Below are 17,353 nucleotides of genomic sequence, written 5' to 3' on the forward strand. Positions count from 1 at the left end.
AAGGTCTTGATAGTTTTATACGGTTAAAATAGAGTAGTGGGCATTTTATTTAAGACATTAAAATTATTCATATAATTATAAAGGATATATTTTTCGAGAAGGGTGATAATGTCATTCATTATCCTAATTATTGTGCTTGTTGAGTATCGCAAGCCAACACGAATCCGGTACTAATTGATTTGCTTCATAAATTCGATACCTAATTTTCAGTTTTTTATTTTTTTATATTATATTTTGATTATTTAGTCGCACGTTTAGTAGCAAAAAAAACTTAAAAACAGCAATATTGGTATAAAACTTTATTGAAAACTTCTATTTTCATGATCAATACAGCAGGTTGCCATGGCAGTCACAGCCGCACTGTCCTACGATGGTGACCACGCCTGCCGAGGGCACCTCCCCTGCGAACTGCACGGCGCCCAATATCGGTACCTGTCCGGCGACGAGCGTGGTGCCCGCCACGGGCAGCTCGCCGGCGACGTCCAGGTCACCCGTCCCGGCCCCGCCGTACGCGCCCACCGGCTCCGCAGCGCCCCTGCTGCAGCCGCCCAGACCGCGGCCTCCCAACGCGACACCCGCTCCGTATTGTGGCATCACACACTGCCCGATCGCATCCTGAACATTAACAAATACGTTCAAAACCTTTTTATGATACGAGTAGACAAATATGTTTATGGACTATGCTCCTCTTTTACCTGAACCCCGCACGCGGTCATGCACAACAGTGCTCCGAGGAAGGCGAACGGTGACATGTCTGTTTCTTTCTTCTGTTTCACTGACTTGGTAAATTATTTTCACGCGTGTATGCTTTTATACTATGATTTTGTATTAGTTTTGAAACCGCCTTCAATTAATCAGCGTGTACGTGGTTTCGCATCAACAAAGATTTCTGAACCACAATCTTAAGACAATAAGTTCATCGTTTTGACGGAAATAAACAATTTAATTGCAAATTATCATCTACTTTCATAATTTGGTCACGTATAATTTTCAACAATTGAGAAACATAGGTATGCCTGGGCTGTATAAAAGCCGGGAATAAAAGCGTAAAGTTACTAACTACTCACTGGTTCATACAAAGTACTGAAGTGCAAGCAAACAAAATGCCAGCCACGAACATCGTACGCCTCTGCAGCTTCCTCGGATTTTTAGTATCGGTGAGTTTAAAGAGAAATTTTTTTTAAAAAATATTGAACTAGTTGTAAGCATTTGTCTTAATTGTGATTTGGTTCAGTTGCAGAGTGTCCGCGGGCAATGCGTGCCGCTGCGCGGGTACAGGGGGTGCAGTGGGGGGCGGTACGACGTGGTCCCGGCTTACCATGAGTGTTCTCTGGCCGCCGCCGCCGCGCTGGCCGCCGCCGACGGCGGAGGCTTTGCCGTGACCAGCGCCTCCCCCGTGCCACCGCACGGCGTGTCCGTGCTGTCGGAGAACGAGTACGCGGGAGTGCTGGCTGTGACCGGGCAGCTGCCATTCCTCGGCAGCACGCAGCTGGAGGGCGCGGTGCCCTCCGTCGGTGCGGGCGCCGTGTCGTACGGCTGCGGCTACGGCGACGTGGCCATCGTGAGCGAGGACTTGGCCGGCCCCGCGCCGGCCGCCGGTCTACTGCCTGAAGGCGCTTTCAGCGGCTTGCGAGGGTGCGGGTGTGGAGCTCTCAATTAAATACGTCATTAATGATCTACATAATAATATGTTCACGAACTGAATTCGGAAAATAAAATTAAAGAAAAAAAAACAATTATGTTAATCCTTATTTTTCTCATAGCGTAGCCAGTAATTTTCCTTTTTATAAAATTTACAATTGACATGTATAAAAAAAACTAGCTAAATTAAAAATAATATTTCGACTGTGATAGCAGCTTGATCACTATATACAAAAAATTAATGGTATATTGGCTTTGTGTTTTGATATCGAATTATTAACGAATAGATGAACCTTATTGTTTCGAGCACGCGGCGACTGTCGGTTTCCTTAGTCACGATACTCCTACGGGGGTATAAATAGTTTTTAGGGAGGTACAGACTGTTTTTGCAATTAATGCCTCTTGAGGACCTCGGTTTCGGAAGTCCAGTTGAAGCCGTCAAAGCCGCAAGGATAACAGCAACAACATTAACCAAAAAAAAAGCCACTTTAAACGTATTGCGTTTGCAGTAAAGGTGCGGGTGGCTATAGGAATAATAAACGTGCATAATTGATTGGGGGGTTTGGATGAAAATGACGTCTAGAATAATTGCAAGCCTCTCATTCAACATATTTCAATAGGACATGTTAAACATTAATAATAACACTATGCTTTTGTAAAACATCCTTCAATTTAGTTCTTTGTGAGAAGAGTAACTATACCTGCTTGTGCAAAGTAGACGACAGACTTTATTTGTTTACGTGCGAGTAGAGACTCTGAAATAAATCCTTTTGTTGCTAATATAAAAAATAATGTAACGTTTTTCAGAGTGATCACATTAATGTAATAGGAGTAATGCAAAATATGGAATAGGTGTAAAAGCTGTAAACGTGATGATCGTGATAGATTCATATCACGTTATTGCACATTGCTCATAAAATATCGTTGTTAATCAAAATTAATTTTTCACTGCTACACCTTGATTTAATTGAATAGTCTTAATTATAGATTGCTAGAAAATATCTACGTTCATCGGGCGCCAACGACAATGTCTTCGATAGATATAATGATATAATAAATGTGCTTAGATGTCGTTGAATGGTTTAAAATAATTTCGCTATTAGTTTTTGTAAGTTACAACTGAATTTCGTCCATTAAGCAAGCTTTACCTTCAGTTCAAATCTACTCCGCTTAAGTTTTGTAATCTCGAATAATTACTAAAACTTTGGAAATATCTGAACTGTTCTGAACAGTTTTGTTTATACAGCATTCGATTATAACATGGTTTCGGTTATGGTTCGATGACATCTAAATCTATTTACACTTTGCTATTTTATCGACAGAGCTTTAGTTCTGCAATATAAACAACAACAAGATGCAGAAGAATCTTACAGATTTTTTTGAATCTAGGATAGCATGTGTGTATTTTATATTTAACTTTCAATTTCCTAATTACTCGTTTTCAGAAATAAAGAGAATATCACCAAAACTATTTAAGCGTGCCTAGTTACCTTTTTTATAATAAAACTGCTGAAAGTATTGTAGAACTCAATAACGAAGTTGCACATTTTGTCCATAAAATTATAACGCGGCCGTCATTTTTTGTTTTAATTTAAGGAACTAGTTTAGTTTCGCAACATGTGATGTAAAACAAAATATTCTCATATGAGAGTTTGTTTAGAATCAGTAAAAACAATTAGGCTTTGCGTTTTAAGAAGGCTGGATTTATAAACTTATAACTGTCTGCCCAGCGAAAGCGTATCCCTTATGGGATTTCATGACGTGACAAAAAAGATAAATTTGTCGATGAAGATTTACCCGTCGCAGCTCGTCTAATGTAGCCACCGTCTGTGGACTAGTGTGTGGCAAGGCGATGTTCTGATAGAGCAGGAGCCAGGAACAATCAAGCGGGCATAGTTGTTAAGTAGCGAGTGTGGTTTGCAATTTTTGAAAATACAAGTACACTGAAATAAACTGGCATGAGCTTCATAAGCTGTAGTAGACAATGCCAGAGGAAAGTCTTGGACAAAGACATGTCCATGGATTATAATATGTGATGTAAAACAAGTGACAATAAAATTAATGTGCGGTAGTAAGTAAACTTAGTCGGTAAACAAAATAGGGCAGTAGTTTATCGACAAAGTATTGAAAGAGTTGTCAATTACAAGATGGAAGTTTTCATAGACAACTAAAACTATTTTTAATATATATCAGATGGACATTTCAAATATATTAAAGTCTGTTAAATGTCAGTAACGATTTGTAACGATACGACGCAGAAGAGCCCTTGAACCAGATTTTCACCATCTGAAGACTGCAGGACATACAAGTCAACTTCTTGCACAGGGCCAGGAGCGTTAGTGCTACGTATAGATTTGAGCAACCAAGACTAGATTTTTTATTCTTTAAAATTAAAAAGTAATTTCGTTTTTCGTGCCGACCGGGTTGCAAAATGATATGCAAGTTTGTTGATGGCTTATTATAATATAATAATAAAATGTAAGAGTCAGATGACGTATTATTAGATTTAAATAAAACTTGAATTATTTATCACTTTGCAATTATACGAATACACTGCACAAATAATGATTTGAAATAAAAGTCAAAAGTCGAAAACATAAGATCAAATTTATTTAAATCTTGAATTAATGAATTGATCAATACAGCAGGTTGCCGTGGCAGTCACAGCCGCACTGTCCTACGATGGTGACCACGCCTGCCGAGGGCACCTCCCCTGCGAACTGCACGGCGCCCAATATCGGCACCTGGCCGGCGACGAGCGTGGTGCCCGCCACGGGCAGCTCGCCGGCGACGTCCAGGTCACCCGTCCCGGCCCCGCCGTACGCGCCCACCGGCTCCGCAGCGCCCCTGCTGCAGCCGCCCAGACCGCGGCCTCCCAACACGAGACCCGCTCCGTATTGTGGCATCACACACTGCCCGATCGCGTCCTGAACATTAACAAATACATTCAAAACCTTTTTATAATACGAGCAGACAAATATGTTTATGGACTATGCTCCTCTTTTACCTGAACCCCGCACGCGGTCATGCACAACAGTGCTCCGAGGAAGGCGAACGGTGACATGTCTGTTTCTTTCTTCTGTTTCACTGCCTTGGTAAATTATTTTCACGCGTGTTTGCTTTTATACTATGATTTTGTATTAGTTTTGAAACCGCCTTCAATTAATCAGCGTGTACGTGGTTTCGCATCAACAAAGATTTCTGAACCACAATCTTAAGACAACAAGTTCATCGTTTTGACGGAAATAAACAATTTAATTGCAAATTATCATCTACTTTCATAATTTGGTCACGTATAATTTTCAACAATTGAGAAACATAGGTATGCCTGGGCTGTATAAAAGCCGGGAATAAAAGCGTAAAGTTACTAACTATTCACCGGTTCATTCAAAGTACTGAAGTACAAAAAACAAAATGCCAGCCACGAACATCGTACGCCTCTGCAGCTTCCTCGGATTTTTAGTATCGGTGAGTTTAATGAGGAAATTAAAAAATGAAATGCTATTCAATTAGTTTTCATGAGTGTGACTTAATTGTGATTTGGTTCAGTTGCAGAGCGTCTGCGGGCAATGCGTGCCGCTGCGCGGGTACAGCGGGTGCAGTGGGGGGCGGTACGACGTGGTCCCGGCTTACCTTGAGTGTTCTCTGGCCGCCGCCGCCGCGCTGGCCGCCGCCGACGGCGGAGGCTTTGCCGTGACCAGCGCCTCCCCCGTGCCACCGCACGGCGTGTCCGTGCTGTCGGAGAACGAGTACGCGGGCGTGCTGGCTGTGGCCGGGCAGCTGCCATTCCTCGGCAGCACGCAGCTGGAGGGCGCGGTGCCCTCCGCCGGTGCGGGCGCCGTGTCGTACGGCTGCGGCTACGGCGACGTGGCCATCGTGAGCGAGGACTTTGCCGGCCCCGCGCCGGCCGCCGGTCTATTGTCTGAAGGCGCTTTCAGCGGCTTGCGAGGGTGCGGGTGTGGATTTCTTTTCTAAATATATCATAGATTATCCGTACAATAATGCGCTTACGAAATAAACTTGAAATTTAAAATAAAAAACGAATCATTATTTGTTTTTCAACTCTGATGTTTTATTTCTTTTCGTAAGACGTTAACATTATATATGTAAAACAGTATTGAAAGTTTAGAAGAGTTTAACGTATTTTCGCTATGTATTTTGATAACGAACAGGTAACGGATCGATAATTCTCGATGATGTGATCACGCGTGGGAATATCAGCTTCATGTATGGCAATATTACCTTCTTCTTCTTGAAGTGCCTCTCCAACTAGTGGAGGTTGGCTATCAGCTTCCTGCTCTCTTCCTTATTTTTAGTTCTGCGTAATAGCTCAGCAGCGCTGGCGATTCCGGTCCACTCTCTAGTATTACGAAGCCACGACTTCTTTCTCCTACCAACCTTCCTTTTACCAGCGACCTTTCCCATCATGATAAGTTGAAGGAGATTGTATCGTTGGTGTCGAAGAACGTGTCCTAAGTTAGCGATTTTCCTTCGTTTAACTGTGAGCATTAGTGCGCGTATATGGACGATTCGTTTCAGAACTTCGACGTTGGTTACCTTCTGAGTCCAGCTTATGGACAGCATGCGTCTATATGTCCACATTTCGAAAGCCTCTATACGTTTACGAAGGTCTTCCTTTATGGTCCAGGCCTCACATCTGTACAGTATAATAGGCCAGATGTAACAGTGAAGCAAACGGGTTCGCAGCTTGATGTTGATGCTGCGACTACATAGCACTTTCTTCATCGCGTTGAAAGCGCCACGTGCAATTTCAATTCGCATCTTTATTTCTAAGTCGCTATTCCAATCTTCGTTAAGCCATGTACCCAGATATTTGTACTTTTGAACCATTTCCAGATTTTGGCCTGATACCGTGATGTTCGTGGTGGTGTCAGATGCGTTAGAAATGACCATAAATTTCGTCTTCTTAACGTTCATTCTGAGACCAGCTTCGCTGCTGTGCACCTCCAAGGTTTCAACCATTTTTTGAAGATCAGCCGCTGTAGATGCTATCAAGACTGTATCATCGGCGTAACATAAGTTGTTAATATTGCGGCCGTTTATTTTTACGCCACAGTCAAGGTTGTAAAGAGCCTTTGTTATTATGTCTTCTGAGTAGAGGTTGAAGAGGAGAGGTGATAAAATGCATCCCTGTCTTATCCCTTTTTGAACAGCAACAGCGTTGGTTTCTTCTCCGTCTACTCTTATAGTGGCCTGTTGATTCCAATACAAGTTTTTGATGAATCTGATGTCTTTGTCGTCAAGGCCAATGTCCTGTAGTATGTCAAACATTCGATCGTGAAGTACTCGATCAAATGCCTTTTCATAGTCGACGAAACAAAGAAAGACATCTTGTTGCATTTTTCTGCATTTTTGGACCAAAACCTGCAAACAATGCTTCTCTCGTGCCCATTCCAGATCTAAAACCAAACTGACTGTCCCCAAGTTGTTCGTCACATTTGACCCTTATGCGCTCGTGAATGATTGAGAGGAGTATTTTAAGCACTTGGCTCATTAAACTTATTGTCCTAAATTCTTCACACTTTTTCGCATTCGGCTTCTTTGGGATAGTAATAAAGACAGATCTTATCCAGTCATGCGGAATCTGGCCCGTATCATACACCAGGTTTAGAAGCTTTGTTAAGGCACCCATGTTTTCCTCTTTGACTTATTTAAGCACCTCTACGTAGACGTTGTCTGGACCCGCAGCTTTTCCTGTTTTTGCCTTGAGTAATGCCTTCCTAACTTCGTCTTTTAGAATTGGAAGTCCCTCGAATGTGTTTGTATCGGCATTAAAACTTCTTGAGGCGTCTGCAAACATGTTCTTAATGTATTTCTCCCAGATGCGTTTCTTCTCTTCCGGGTCCAATACAGGGAGATTATTGGCGTCCACTAGTTGGTGCGTTGGGTATTTCTTTCCTACCATGGCTCTGATCTCTTTATGCAGATTGAATGCATCATGTTTGTTGTGAAGCTCTTCAAGACGATCACACTTCTCACTATACCAGGTGTTACGAGCATAGCGAACTTCTCTTCTAATTTCTATGTCTGTGCTTTTGTACAGCTCGTCGTCGTTTTTGTGAAGTCTTCTTTTCTCCATTAGCTGGTAGATTTTTTCAGTCATCCATAGCTCTTTGGCAACCCACTTATCTGGTTTTAGAATATCTGCGTTGATTTTGTGTACTTTAGTTTTCAGTTCGTACCACTGCTGTTCTACAGACTCATGAGACTGCTTAGCTTCTGTAGCCCATTTATTGATCTCTCTTATCACCTCGGATTTGCAGTTCATGCAACTTATCTTCCGAATGTTGGCTCTATTGTTAGCCTGTCGTTTTCGTATGCTCTTTAAGACAAGTAGCATTTCTGCAACCACTGGGTTATGATCCGATCTTATATCAGCACCTGGGTATGTTTTAGCACTCTTCACACAGTTTCTGAATCGGCTGTTAATCATAATGTAGTCGATTTGATTTCGAACAATACGGTCGGGTTTATGAAGGGGCGAGGTCCATGTGTACAGTCTCCTATGCGGTAATTGAAAATACGTGTTCATAATGACAAAGTCTTGATCTTGACAGAACTGGACTAACCTATCTCCTCTATCATTTCTTTCGCCCAGTCCATATTTTCCCACTGTACCTTTTACTTCTCTCCGACCAACCTTGGCGTTCATGTCTCCTAATATGATGTTAATGTCATGTTTCTTGGTGACTTTTATTAGTTGTTCCGTCTGCTTATAGAATTCTTCGACATCTTCATTTGTGCCTTCCGTGGTGGGGGCGTAGAGTTGAATAATATTTAAGTTCAAGGGTTTTGACTGGATTTGAATCATCATAGCACGGTTTGAAACTGGCACAAATGTGATAGGTGTGTTTAACGATCTTGTATTTATGATCACGGCTACATCATGCATGTTTGACGATTCTTCCGACCCAGAATAATACATTACATGGTTGTTATCCACCCGATGTTCACCATGATGTTTCCATCTAACGTCGCTTATTCCAAGAATATCAATGTGGAGTCGATCCATTTCCTTGCATACGTTGTATATTTTCCTCTGGGCTGTTAAGACTTCGTACATTCCAGGTTCCTATTTTTAATGGCCGCCCGGGGATTCTTCGCACCCCTGTCCCATCTAAGGGACGCCGGGCACTCGGGGCCGTGGCTTTATCTGACTTTTTCATGCTGATTTACTAGGGAATTTTAATGCAGTGGTTTCCCGTTGCCTTCTGCATCAGTCCTTTTGGCGACTATTTAGGTCGCCAGGCTGCTGAAACCTCTTCTGGCAGGTGTTCTTGCCATGTAAGTGCGTGGTTATACCGCCACTTCTCGGTCGCCATATCCTCGTCTGTTGTCTAGCAGGGGGCACCGCGAACAGGTGAGGTTGGCCATTGGGGTCGACTAGATGTTATTGTCCTTCTCCCCCTTACCCCCCAATATTACCACTGGGATATAAATATTAATTTTCGCAGCAACCTGTTTCTGCAAATATTAGCTTTAGAGAACGAACGTCTGCTCCGGAGGCCCAGTTGAGTCGAAGCTGTCAAAGCCACAACGTCAACAGCAATAACACTATGGACACTACAGACCTTCCATAAATACACGTCAATCTAGAGTCCAAACACCAAACGCTACTACAACAACGTAAACGTCTCATTGGTGCAGCAGTTTAGATAATTGCAACACTCTAACGACAGCACAGATTTATTCGAAGGAGAGAGAGAAAAAGAGGTCTTATTTCCAAAAACATCACATAAAATTGAGCCAAAGTCCCTTTAACCGTTTTCATTTACAGTACGCAGCATGTCATGAATACAATATATATTTTACTAAGTTCATCACATGTTGTTGTCACTTTGCGATGTTACGAACACACTGCACAAATAATGATTTGAAATAAAAGTCAAAAGTCGAAAACATAAGATCAAATTTATTTAAATCTTGAATTAATGAATCGATCAATACAGCAGGTTGCCGTGGCAGTCACAGCCGCACTGTCCTACGATGGTGACCACGCCTGCCGAGGGCACCTCCCCTGCGAACTGCACGGCGCCCAATATCGGCACCTGTCCGGCGACGAGCGTGGTGCCCGCCACGGGCAGCTCGCCGGCGACGTCCAGATCACCCGTTCCGGCCCCGCCGTACGCGCCCACCGGCTCCGCAGCGCCCCTGCTGCAGCCGCCCAGACCGCGGCCTCCCAACACGAGACCCGCTCCGTATTGTGGCACCACGCACTGCCCGATCGCGTCCTGAACATTAACAAATACATTCAAAACCTTTTTATAATACGAGTAGACAAATATGTTTATGGACTATGCTCCTCTTTTACCTGAACCCCGCACGCGGTCATGCACAACAGTGCTCCGAGGAAGGCGAACGGTGACATGTCTGTTTCTTTCTTCTGTTTCACTGACTTGGTAAATTATTTTCACACGTGTATGCTTTTATACTATGATTTTGTATTAGTTTTGAAACCGCCTTCAATTAATCAGCGTGTACGTGGTTTCGCATCAACAAAGATTTCTGAACCACAATCTTAAGACAATAAGTTCATCGTTTTGACGGAAATAAACAATTTAATTGCAAATTATCATCTACTTTCATAATTTGGTCACGTATAATTTTCAACAATTGAGAAACATAGGTATGCCTGGGCTGTATAAAAGCCGGGAATAAAAGCGTAAAGATACTAACTACTCACTGGTTCATTCAAAGAACTGAAGTGCAAGTAAACAAAATGCCAGCCGCGAACATCGTACGCCTCTGCAGCTTCCTCGGATTTTTAGTATCGGTGAGTTTAATGAGGAAATTAAAAAATGAAATGCTATTCAATTAGTTTTCATGAGTGTGACTTAATTGTGATTTGGTTCAGTTGCAGAGTGTCTGCGGGCAATGCGTGCCGCTGCGCGGGTACAGCGGGTGCAGTGGGGGGCGGTACGACGTGGTCCCGGCTTACCATGAGTGTTCTCTGGCCGCCGCCGCCGCGCTGGCCGCCGCCGACGGCGGTGGCTTTGCCGTGACCAGCGCCTCCCCCGTGCCACCGCACGGCGTGTCCGTGCTGTCGGAGAACGAGTACGCGGGCGTGCTGGCTGTGGCCGGGCAGCTGCCATTCCTCGGCAGCACGCAGCTGGAGGGCGCGGTGCCCTCCGCCGGTGCGGGCGCCGTGTCGTACGGCTGCGGCTACGGCGACGTGGCCATCGTGAGCGAGGACTTCGCCGGCTCCGCGCCGGCCGCCGGTCTACTGCCTGAAGGCGCTTTCAGCGGCTTGCGAGGGTGCCGTTGTGGAGCTCTCAATTAAATATGTCATTAATGATCTACATAATAATATGTTCACAAACTGAATTCGAAAAATAAAATAAATTAAAAAAAAACAATTATGTTAATCCTTATTTTTCACATAGCGTAGCCAGTAATTTTCCTTTTTATAAAATTTACAATTGACATGTATGAAAAAAGTAGCTAAATTAAAAATAATATTTCGACTGTGATAGCAGCTTGATCACTATATACAAAAAATTAATGGTATATTGGCTTTGTGTTTTGATATCGAATTATTAACGAATAGATGAACCTTATTGTTTTGAGCACGCGGCGACTGTCGGTTTCCTTAGTCACGATATTCCTACGGGGGTATAAATAGTTTTTAGGGGGGTACAGTCTGTTTTTGCAATTAATGCCTTTTGAGGACCTCGGTTTCGGAAATCCAGTTGAAGCCGTCAAAGCCTCAAGGATAACAGCAACAACATTTACCAAAAACAAAGCCACTTTAAACGTATCGCGTTTGCAGTAAAGGTGCGGGAGGCTATAGGAATAATAAACGTGCATAATTGATTGGGGGGTTTGGATGAAAATGACGTCTAGAATAATTGCAAGCCTCTCATTCAACATATTTCAATAGGACATGTTGAACATTAATAATAACACTATGCTTTTGTAAAACATCCTTCAATTTAGTTCTTTGTGAGAAGAGTAACTATACCTGCTTGTGCAAAGTAGACGACAGACTTTATTCGTTTACGTGCGAGTAGGGACTCTGAAATAATTCCTTTTGTTGCTTAATGTTTGAGTAAATTATTAAAGCTGCGTCCATAATTTCAAAGCTTAACCGGTCACATACTGATTGAAAAAATATTGTAACGTTTTTCAGAGTGATCACATTAATGTAATAGGAGTAATGCAAAATATGGAATAGGTGTAAAAGCTGTAAACGTGATGATCGTGATAGATTCATATTACGTAATTGCACATTGCTCATAAAATATCGTTGTTAATCAAAATTAATTTTTCACTGCTACACCTTGATTTCATTGAATAGTCTAAATTATAGATTGCTAGAAAATATCTACGTTCATCGGGCGCCAACGACAATGTCTTCGATAGATATAACGATATAGTAAATGTGCTTAGATGTCGTTGAATGGTTTAAATTAATTTCGCTATTAGTTTTTGTATGTTACAACTGAATTTCGTCCATTAAGCAAGCTTTACCATCAGTTCAAATCTACTCCGCTTAAGTTTTGTAATCTCGAATAATTACTAAAACTTTGGAAATATCTGAATAATTTTATTTATAGAGCATTCACTTTTAATATGGTTTCGGTTTTGGTTCGATGACATCTAAATCTATTTACACTTTGCTATTTTATCGACAGAGCTTTAGTTCTGCAATACAAACAACAACAAGATGTAGAAGAATCTTACAGATTCTTTTGAATCAAGGATAGCATGTCTGTATTTTATATTTAACTTTTAATTTCCTAATTACTTGTTTTCAGAAATAAAGAGAATATCACCAAAACTATTTAAGCGTGCCTAGTAACCTTTTTTTATAATAAAACTGCTGAAAGTATTGTAGAACTCAATAACGAAGTTACACATTTTGTCCATAAAATTATAACGCGGCCGTCAGTTTTTGTTTTAATTTAAGGAACTAGTTTAGTTTCGCAACATGTGATGTAAAACAAAATCTTTTTCATATGAGAGTTTGTTTAGAATCAGTAAAAACAATTAGGCTTTGCGTTTTAAGAAGGCTGGATTTATAAACTTATAACTGTCTGCCCAGCGAAAGCGTACCCTTATGGGATTTTATGACGTGACAAAAAAGATAAATTTGTCGATGAAGATTTACTCGTCGCAGCTCTTCTAATGTAGCCACCGTCTGTGGACTAGTGTGTGGCAAGGCGATGTTCTGATAGAGCAGGAGCCCAGAACAATCAAGCGGGCATAGTTGTTAAGTAGCGAGTGAGGTTTGCAATTTTTGAAAATACAAGTACACTGAAATAAACTGGCATGAGCTTCATAAGCTGTAGTAGACAATGTCAGAGGAAAGTCTTGGTCGGTTTGGTTATTTTATAAATCTATATATTCTCTTAATTGCTATTAAATCCGTGCATATTTGCCTTATTTATCTCTATATTTAATGCTGTTTCTTCATTATTTATTTTTTAATCGCGCACACGCCGGTCTATATTGTGTGATGCTGATGTTAATAATTTTGTTTTCACCGAATTATAACGTTTGTTTCAGAAACAAATCAATGTGTTTAATTTTGTAGTCTAGTTATTGCAATTAGTGTTCTCGTGAGTACCATATAATGTTTCGAAGCTTCGAAACAAACACCGGGTCGTAGAGCAATTCGTTAGCGCGATAATGACACACGCCAGACCCTTCGTTTTGCATACTTTATCCCTTACCACGTTTATTTATATGAGGTTAAATCTGAAAATTAATTAAAATACAGACATTTAACTCAAAGACATGTCCATGGATTATAATATGTGATGTAAAACCAGTGACAATAAAATTGATGCGCGATAGTAAGTAAACTTAGTCGGTAAACAAAATAGGGCAGTAGTTTATCGACAAAGTATTGAAAGAGTTGTCAATTACAAGATGGAAGTTTTCATAGACAACTAAAACTATTTTTAATATATTGTGCCGTTATAGGAAAAAAATTAAAAATGAAAGGGTAACGGTAGAAGAAATAGATTTATTTAATTAATTAAGGGTAGTGGGCAGAAGGCCTGGTCTAATTTTGCACCGCAGCTCGGTACTCCCCTGATGGTGGTCAGCCGCACGATCTCCCAGGACTGGTCAGGCGGCAGCAAGTCGAGAGCAGGGAGCGCCGGTAGTTTACTGGTGTGTCGGTTCCGGTGCAAGGTTATGAATTCTACCTCGATGATAGTAGGTATTTTTAAATGGAAAACTCGCAGTGTAAAAGTCGCAGTGTAAACCTTGCAGTGTAAAACTTGTAGTGTAAAACTCGCAGTGTAAAAGTCGCACCCCTTTGGGGTGCGAGGCGATGTAAAAGTTGTGGCGTGAACTAAATGATGCCCAGAGAATGAATAGGACCAAGGCGTGAATTTATAGCGTAAATTCTAATTGGCCCCGGTGCGTGAGACGAAACCTAGCTAGTGAACGCGACCGAGGCCAGGATCCTTCTCCGAGCACTGGTGTAAACTCTGTGTCCTGGTGCGCGGGCGCATTGGAATTTTTGTTATAAAAACAAAGATCCGTTGAACCAATAGCATGCTCCCACGACCCCACGCCACTTGATATGTACCGTTACCCGCTAAGGGTTGAACAATTTTTTGCTGTATTGCGATTTATGAGACGTTTCTCGTGTTTATATTTTTTTGGTTAAAATTTTAACTAAGATTTATGGGACGTTAACTTGCAACGTTACAATATATCAGATGGACATTGCAAAAATATTAAAGTCTGTTAAATGTCAGTAACAATTTGTAACGTTACGACGCAGAAGTGCCCTTAAACCAGTTTTTCACCATCTGAAGACTGCAGGACATACAAGTCAACTTCTTGCACAGGATCAGGAGCGTTAGTGCTACGTATAGATTTGAGCAACCAAGACTAGATCTTTTATTCTTTAAAATTAAAAAGTAATTTCGTGTTTCATGCCGACCGGGTTGCAAAATGATATGCAAGTTTGTTGATGGCTTATTATAATAATAAAACGTAAGAGTCAGATGACGTATTATTAGATTTAAATAAAACATGAATTATTTATCATTTTGCAATAATACGAATACACTGCACAAATAACGATTTGAAATAAAAGTCAAAAGTCGAACACATAAGATCAAATTTATTTAAATCTTGAATTAATGAGTTGATCAATACAGCAGGTTGCCGTGGCAGTCACAGCCGCACTGTCCTACGATGGTGACCACGCCTGCCGAGGGCACCTCCCCTGCGAACTGCACGGCGCCCAATATCGGCACCTGGCCGGCGACGAGCGTGGTGCCCGCCACGGGCAGCTCGCCGGCGACGTCCAGGTCACCCGTCCCGGCCCCGCCGTACGCGCCCACCGGCTCCGCAGCGCCCCTGCCGCAGCCGCCCAGACCGCGGCCTCCCAACACGAGACCCGCTCCGTATTGTGGCACCACGCACTGCCCGATCGCGTCCTGAACATTAACAAATACATTCAAAACCTTTTTATAATACGAGTAGACAAATATGTTTATGGACTATGCTCCTCTTTTACCTGAACCCCGCACGCGGTCATGCACAACAGTGCTCCGAGGAAGGCGAACGGTGACATGTCTGTTTCTTTCTTCTGTTTCACTGACTTGGTAAATTATTTTCACGCGTGTATGCTTTTATACTATGATTTTGTATTAGTTTTGAAACCGCCTTCAATTAATCAGCGTGTACGTGGTTTCGCATCAACAAAGATTTCTGAACCACAATCTTAAGACAATAAGTTCATCGTTTTGACGGAAATAAACAATTTAATTGCAAATTATCATCTACTTTCATAATTTGGTCACGTATAATTTTCAACAATTGAGAAACATAGGTATGCCAGGGCTGTATAAAAGCCGGGAATAAAAGCGTAAAGTTACTAACTACTCACTGGTTCATTCAAAGTACTGAAGTGCAAGTAAACAAAATGCCAGCCGCGAACATCGTACGCCTCTGCAGCTTCCTCGGATTTTTAGTATCGGTGAGTTTAATGAGGAAATTAAAAAATGAAATGCTATTCAATTAGTTTTCATGAGTGTGACTTAATTGTGATTTGGTTCAGTTGCAGAGCGTCTGCGGGCAATGCGTGCCGCTGCGCGGGTACAGCGGGTGCAGTGGGGGGCGGTACGACGTGGTCCCGGCTTACCATGAGTGTTCTCTGGCCGCCGCCGCCGCGCTGGCCGCCGCCGACGGCGGAGGCTTTGCCGTGACCAGCGCCTCCCCCGTGCCACCGCACGGCGTGTCCGTGCTGTCGGAGAACGAGTACGCCGGCGTGCTGGCTGTGGCCGGGCAGCTGCCATTCCTCGGCAGCACGCAGCTGGAGGGCGCGGTGCCCTCCGCCGGTGCGGGCGCCGTGTCGTACGGCTGCGGCTACGGCGACGTGGCCATCGTGAGCGAGGACTTGGCCGGCCCCGCGCCGGCCGCCGGTCTACTGCCTGAAGGCGCTTTCAGCGGCTTGCGAGGGTGCGGGTGTGGATCTCTTTTCTAAATATATCATAGATTATCCGTACAATAATGCGCTTACGAAATAAACTTGAAATTTAAAATAAAAAACAAATCATTATTTGCTTTTCAACTCTGATGTTTTATTTCTTTTCGTAAGACGTTACCATTATAGATGTAAAACAGTATTGAAAGTTTAAAAGAGTTTAACGTATTTTCGCTATGTATTTTGATAACGAACAGGTAATGGATAGATAATTCTCGATGATGTGAGCACGCGTGTGAATATCAGCTTCATGTATGGCAATATTACCACTGGGATATAAATATTAATTTTCGCAGCAACCTGTTTCTGCAAATATTAGCTTTAGAGATCGAACGTCTGTTCCGGAGGCCCAGTTGAGTCGAAGCTGTCAAAGCCACAACGTCAACAGCAATAACATCTTCCGAAACTATTCTAATGTAAGCATTCCTTTATGGATCAACCGGTCGGTTTACTTCAGACAAGAGTACTTTATTTCAGTTACCGTGGAGAAAACCTCTACATCCATGATTTTAAAACGATATTACTTTAAGTTTAGATATTTTGTACCTTGAGACTAATAATTTTCTTGAAATTTGTAAGCGCAGTTGTAACAAATCGAATGACATTGTCCACCGCCAAGTTGGTTTGCTTGCAAAATAAATTAGGTTGATTACGTGTTACAGATATATATATATATATATATATATATATATATATATATATATATATATATATATTAATATCAATCAAAGTCTTTTATTCGATAAACGTAGTAATTAATTACGTTGTGCGTTTAGCATAAAGGAGTGGGTTGACATTAAAAATTATAAAGGCTTGGGAGGATAAAGGATTAGTAAAATTTGTACGATAAGAGCATATTTGATGAATAAACATATCATTGATTTATGGGATTAGGTAAATGTTGATGAAAATATATTTTAGGATTGTCGAAACCTTCAATACAAAGTATTTTAAAACGACATGTAAACATTAATATGAAAACTATACTTTTGTTAAACATCTCTTTATTTAGATTCAAAGTTGTTTGAAAGTTTTTAACAAATGTTATAATGAAGTTGGAAATTTATTATTCTTTCTTTATCTAGTACTTGTTTGGAAATGAATATTACCTGTGTGAAGGAGAAAATCTGAAAACGTTGCTGCGCTGTTTGACTCGACTGAGCTGTATTTTCGCTACACGGGCTTCTAGTGCACGTTTAATGCAGGAAAGCTTAAGCTTCCGTGCATTTGTTAATA

General features: G+C 41.8%; 9 protein-coding genes across 9 annotated transcripts; 4 read left to right on the forward strand and 5 right to left on the reverse strand.

The window, feature by feature from the left end:
- Positions 1-324: 324 nt before the first annotated feature.
- On the reverse strand, positions 325-752 carry LOC137925690 (chorion class A protein Ld2/Ld41-like). Its single transcript, XM_068769162.1, has 2 exons — positions 696-752; positions 325-615 (listed from the first exon to the last, which is right to left on the reverse strand). The coding sequence occupies exons 1-2, from the start codon at positions 750-752 to the stop codon at positions 325-327; spliced, it is 348 nt and encodes a 115-aa protein (XP_068625263.1).
- Positions 753-1,103: 351 nt separating this feature from the next.
- On the forward strand, positions 1,104-1,660 carry LOC137925691 (chorion class B protein PC10-like). Its single transcript, XM_068769163.1, has 2 exons — positions 1,104-1,157; positions 1,235-1,660. Exons 1-2 carry the CDS (start codon positions 1,104-1,106, stop codon positions 1,658-1,660), a joined length of 480 nt encoding a protein of 159 aa, XP_068625264.1.
- A 2,617-nt stretch (positions 1,661-4,277) lies between these two features.
- On the reverse strand, positions 4,278-4,705 carry LOC137925693 (chorion class A protein Ld2/Ld41-like). The gene is made up of 2 exons (XM_068769164.1): positions 4,649-4,705; positions 4,278-4,568 (listed from the first exon to the last, which is right to left on the reverse strand). The coding sequence occupies exons 1-2, from the start codon at positions 4,703-4,705 to the stop codon at positions 4,278-4,280; spliced, it is 348 nt and encodes a 115-aa protein (XP_068625265.1).
- Positions 4,706-5,055: 350 nt separating this feature from the next.
- Positions 5,056-5,616, forward strand: LOC137925694 (chorion class B protein PC10-like). Its single transcript, XM_068769165.1, has 2 exons — positions 5,056-5,109; positions 5,191-5,616. Exons 1-2 carry the CDS (start codon positions 5,056-5,058, stop codon positions 5,614-5,616), a joined length of 480 nt encoding a protein of 159 aa, XP_068625266.1.
- Positions 5,617-7,309: 1,693 nt separating this feature from the next.
- Positions 7,310-8,674, reverse strand: LOC137925695 (craniofacial development protein 2-like). The gene has a single exon (XM_068769166.1). The coding sequence runs from the start codon at positions 8,672-8,674 to the stop codon at positions 7,310-7,312; it is 1,365 nt and encodes a 454-aa protein (XP_068625267.1).
- Positions 8,675-9,602: 928 nt separating this feature from the next.
- On the reverse strand, positions 9,603-10,030 carry LOC137925696 (chorion class A protein Ld2/Ld41-like). The gene is made up of 2 exons (XM_068769167.1): positions 9,974-10,030; positions 9,603-9,893 (listed from the first exon to the last, which is right to left on the reverse strand). The coding sequence occupies exons 1-2, from the start codon at positions 10,028-10,030 to the stop codon at positions 9,603-9,605; spliced, it is 348 nt and encodes a 115-aa protein (XP_068625268.1).
- Positions 10,031-10,381: 351 nt separating this feature from the next.
- Positions 10,382-10,942, forward strand: LOC137925697 (chorion class B protein PC10-like). Its single transcript, XM_068769168.1, has 2 exons — positions 10,382-10,435; positions 10,517-10,942. Exons 1-2 carry the CDS (start codon positions 10,382-10,384, stop codon positions 10,940-10,942), a joined length of 480 nt encoding a protein of 159 aa, XP_068625269.1.
- A 3,835-nt stretch (positions 10,943-14,777) lies between these two features.
- Positions 14,778-15,205, reverse strand: LOC137925698 (chorion class A protein Ld2/Ld41-like). Its single transcript, XM_068769169.1, has 2 exons — positions 15,149-15,205; positions 14,778-15,068 (listed from the first exon to the last, which is right to left on the reverse strand). The coding sequence occupies exons 1-2, from the start codon at positions 15,203-15,205 to the stop codon at positions 14,778-14,780; spliced, it is 348 nt and encodes a 115-aa protein (XP_068625270.1).
- A 351-nt stretch (positions 15,206-15,556) lies between these two features.
- LOC137925700 (chorion class B protein PC10-like) lies at positions 15,557-16,117 on the forward strand. Its single transcript, XM_068769170.1, has 2 exons — positions 15,557-15,610; positions 15,692-16,117. The coding sequence occupies exons 1-2, from the start codon at positions 15,557-15,559 to the stop codon at positions 16,115-16,117; spliced, it is 480 nt and encodes a 159-aa protein (XP_068625271.1).
- Positions 16,118-17,353: the final 1,236 nt, after the last annotated feature.

Source organism: Battus philenor, unplaced genomic scaffold, assembly GCF_028537555.1.
Source record: "Battus philenor isolate CCGP_79_NKW_IND1 unplaced genomic scaffold, ilBatPhil1.0.hap1 SCAF_27, whole genome shotgun sequence".
Taxonomy (NCBI): Eukaryota; Metazoa; Arthropoda; class Insecta; order Lepidoptera; family Papilionidae; genus Battus; species Battus philenor.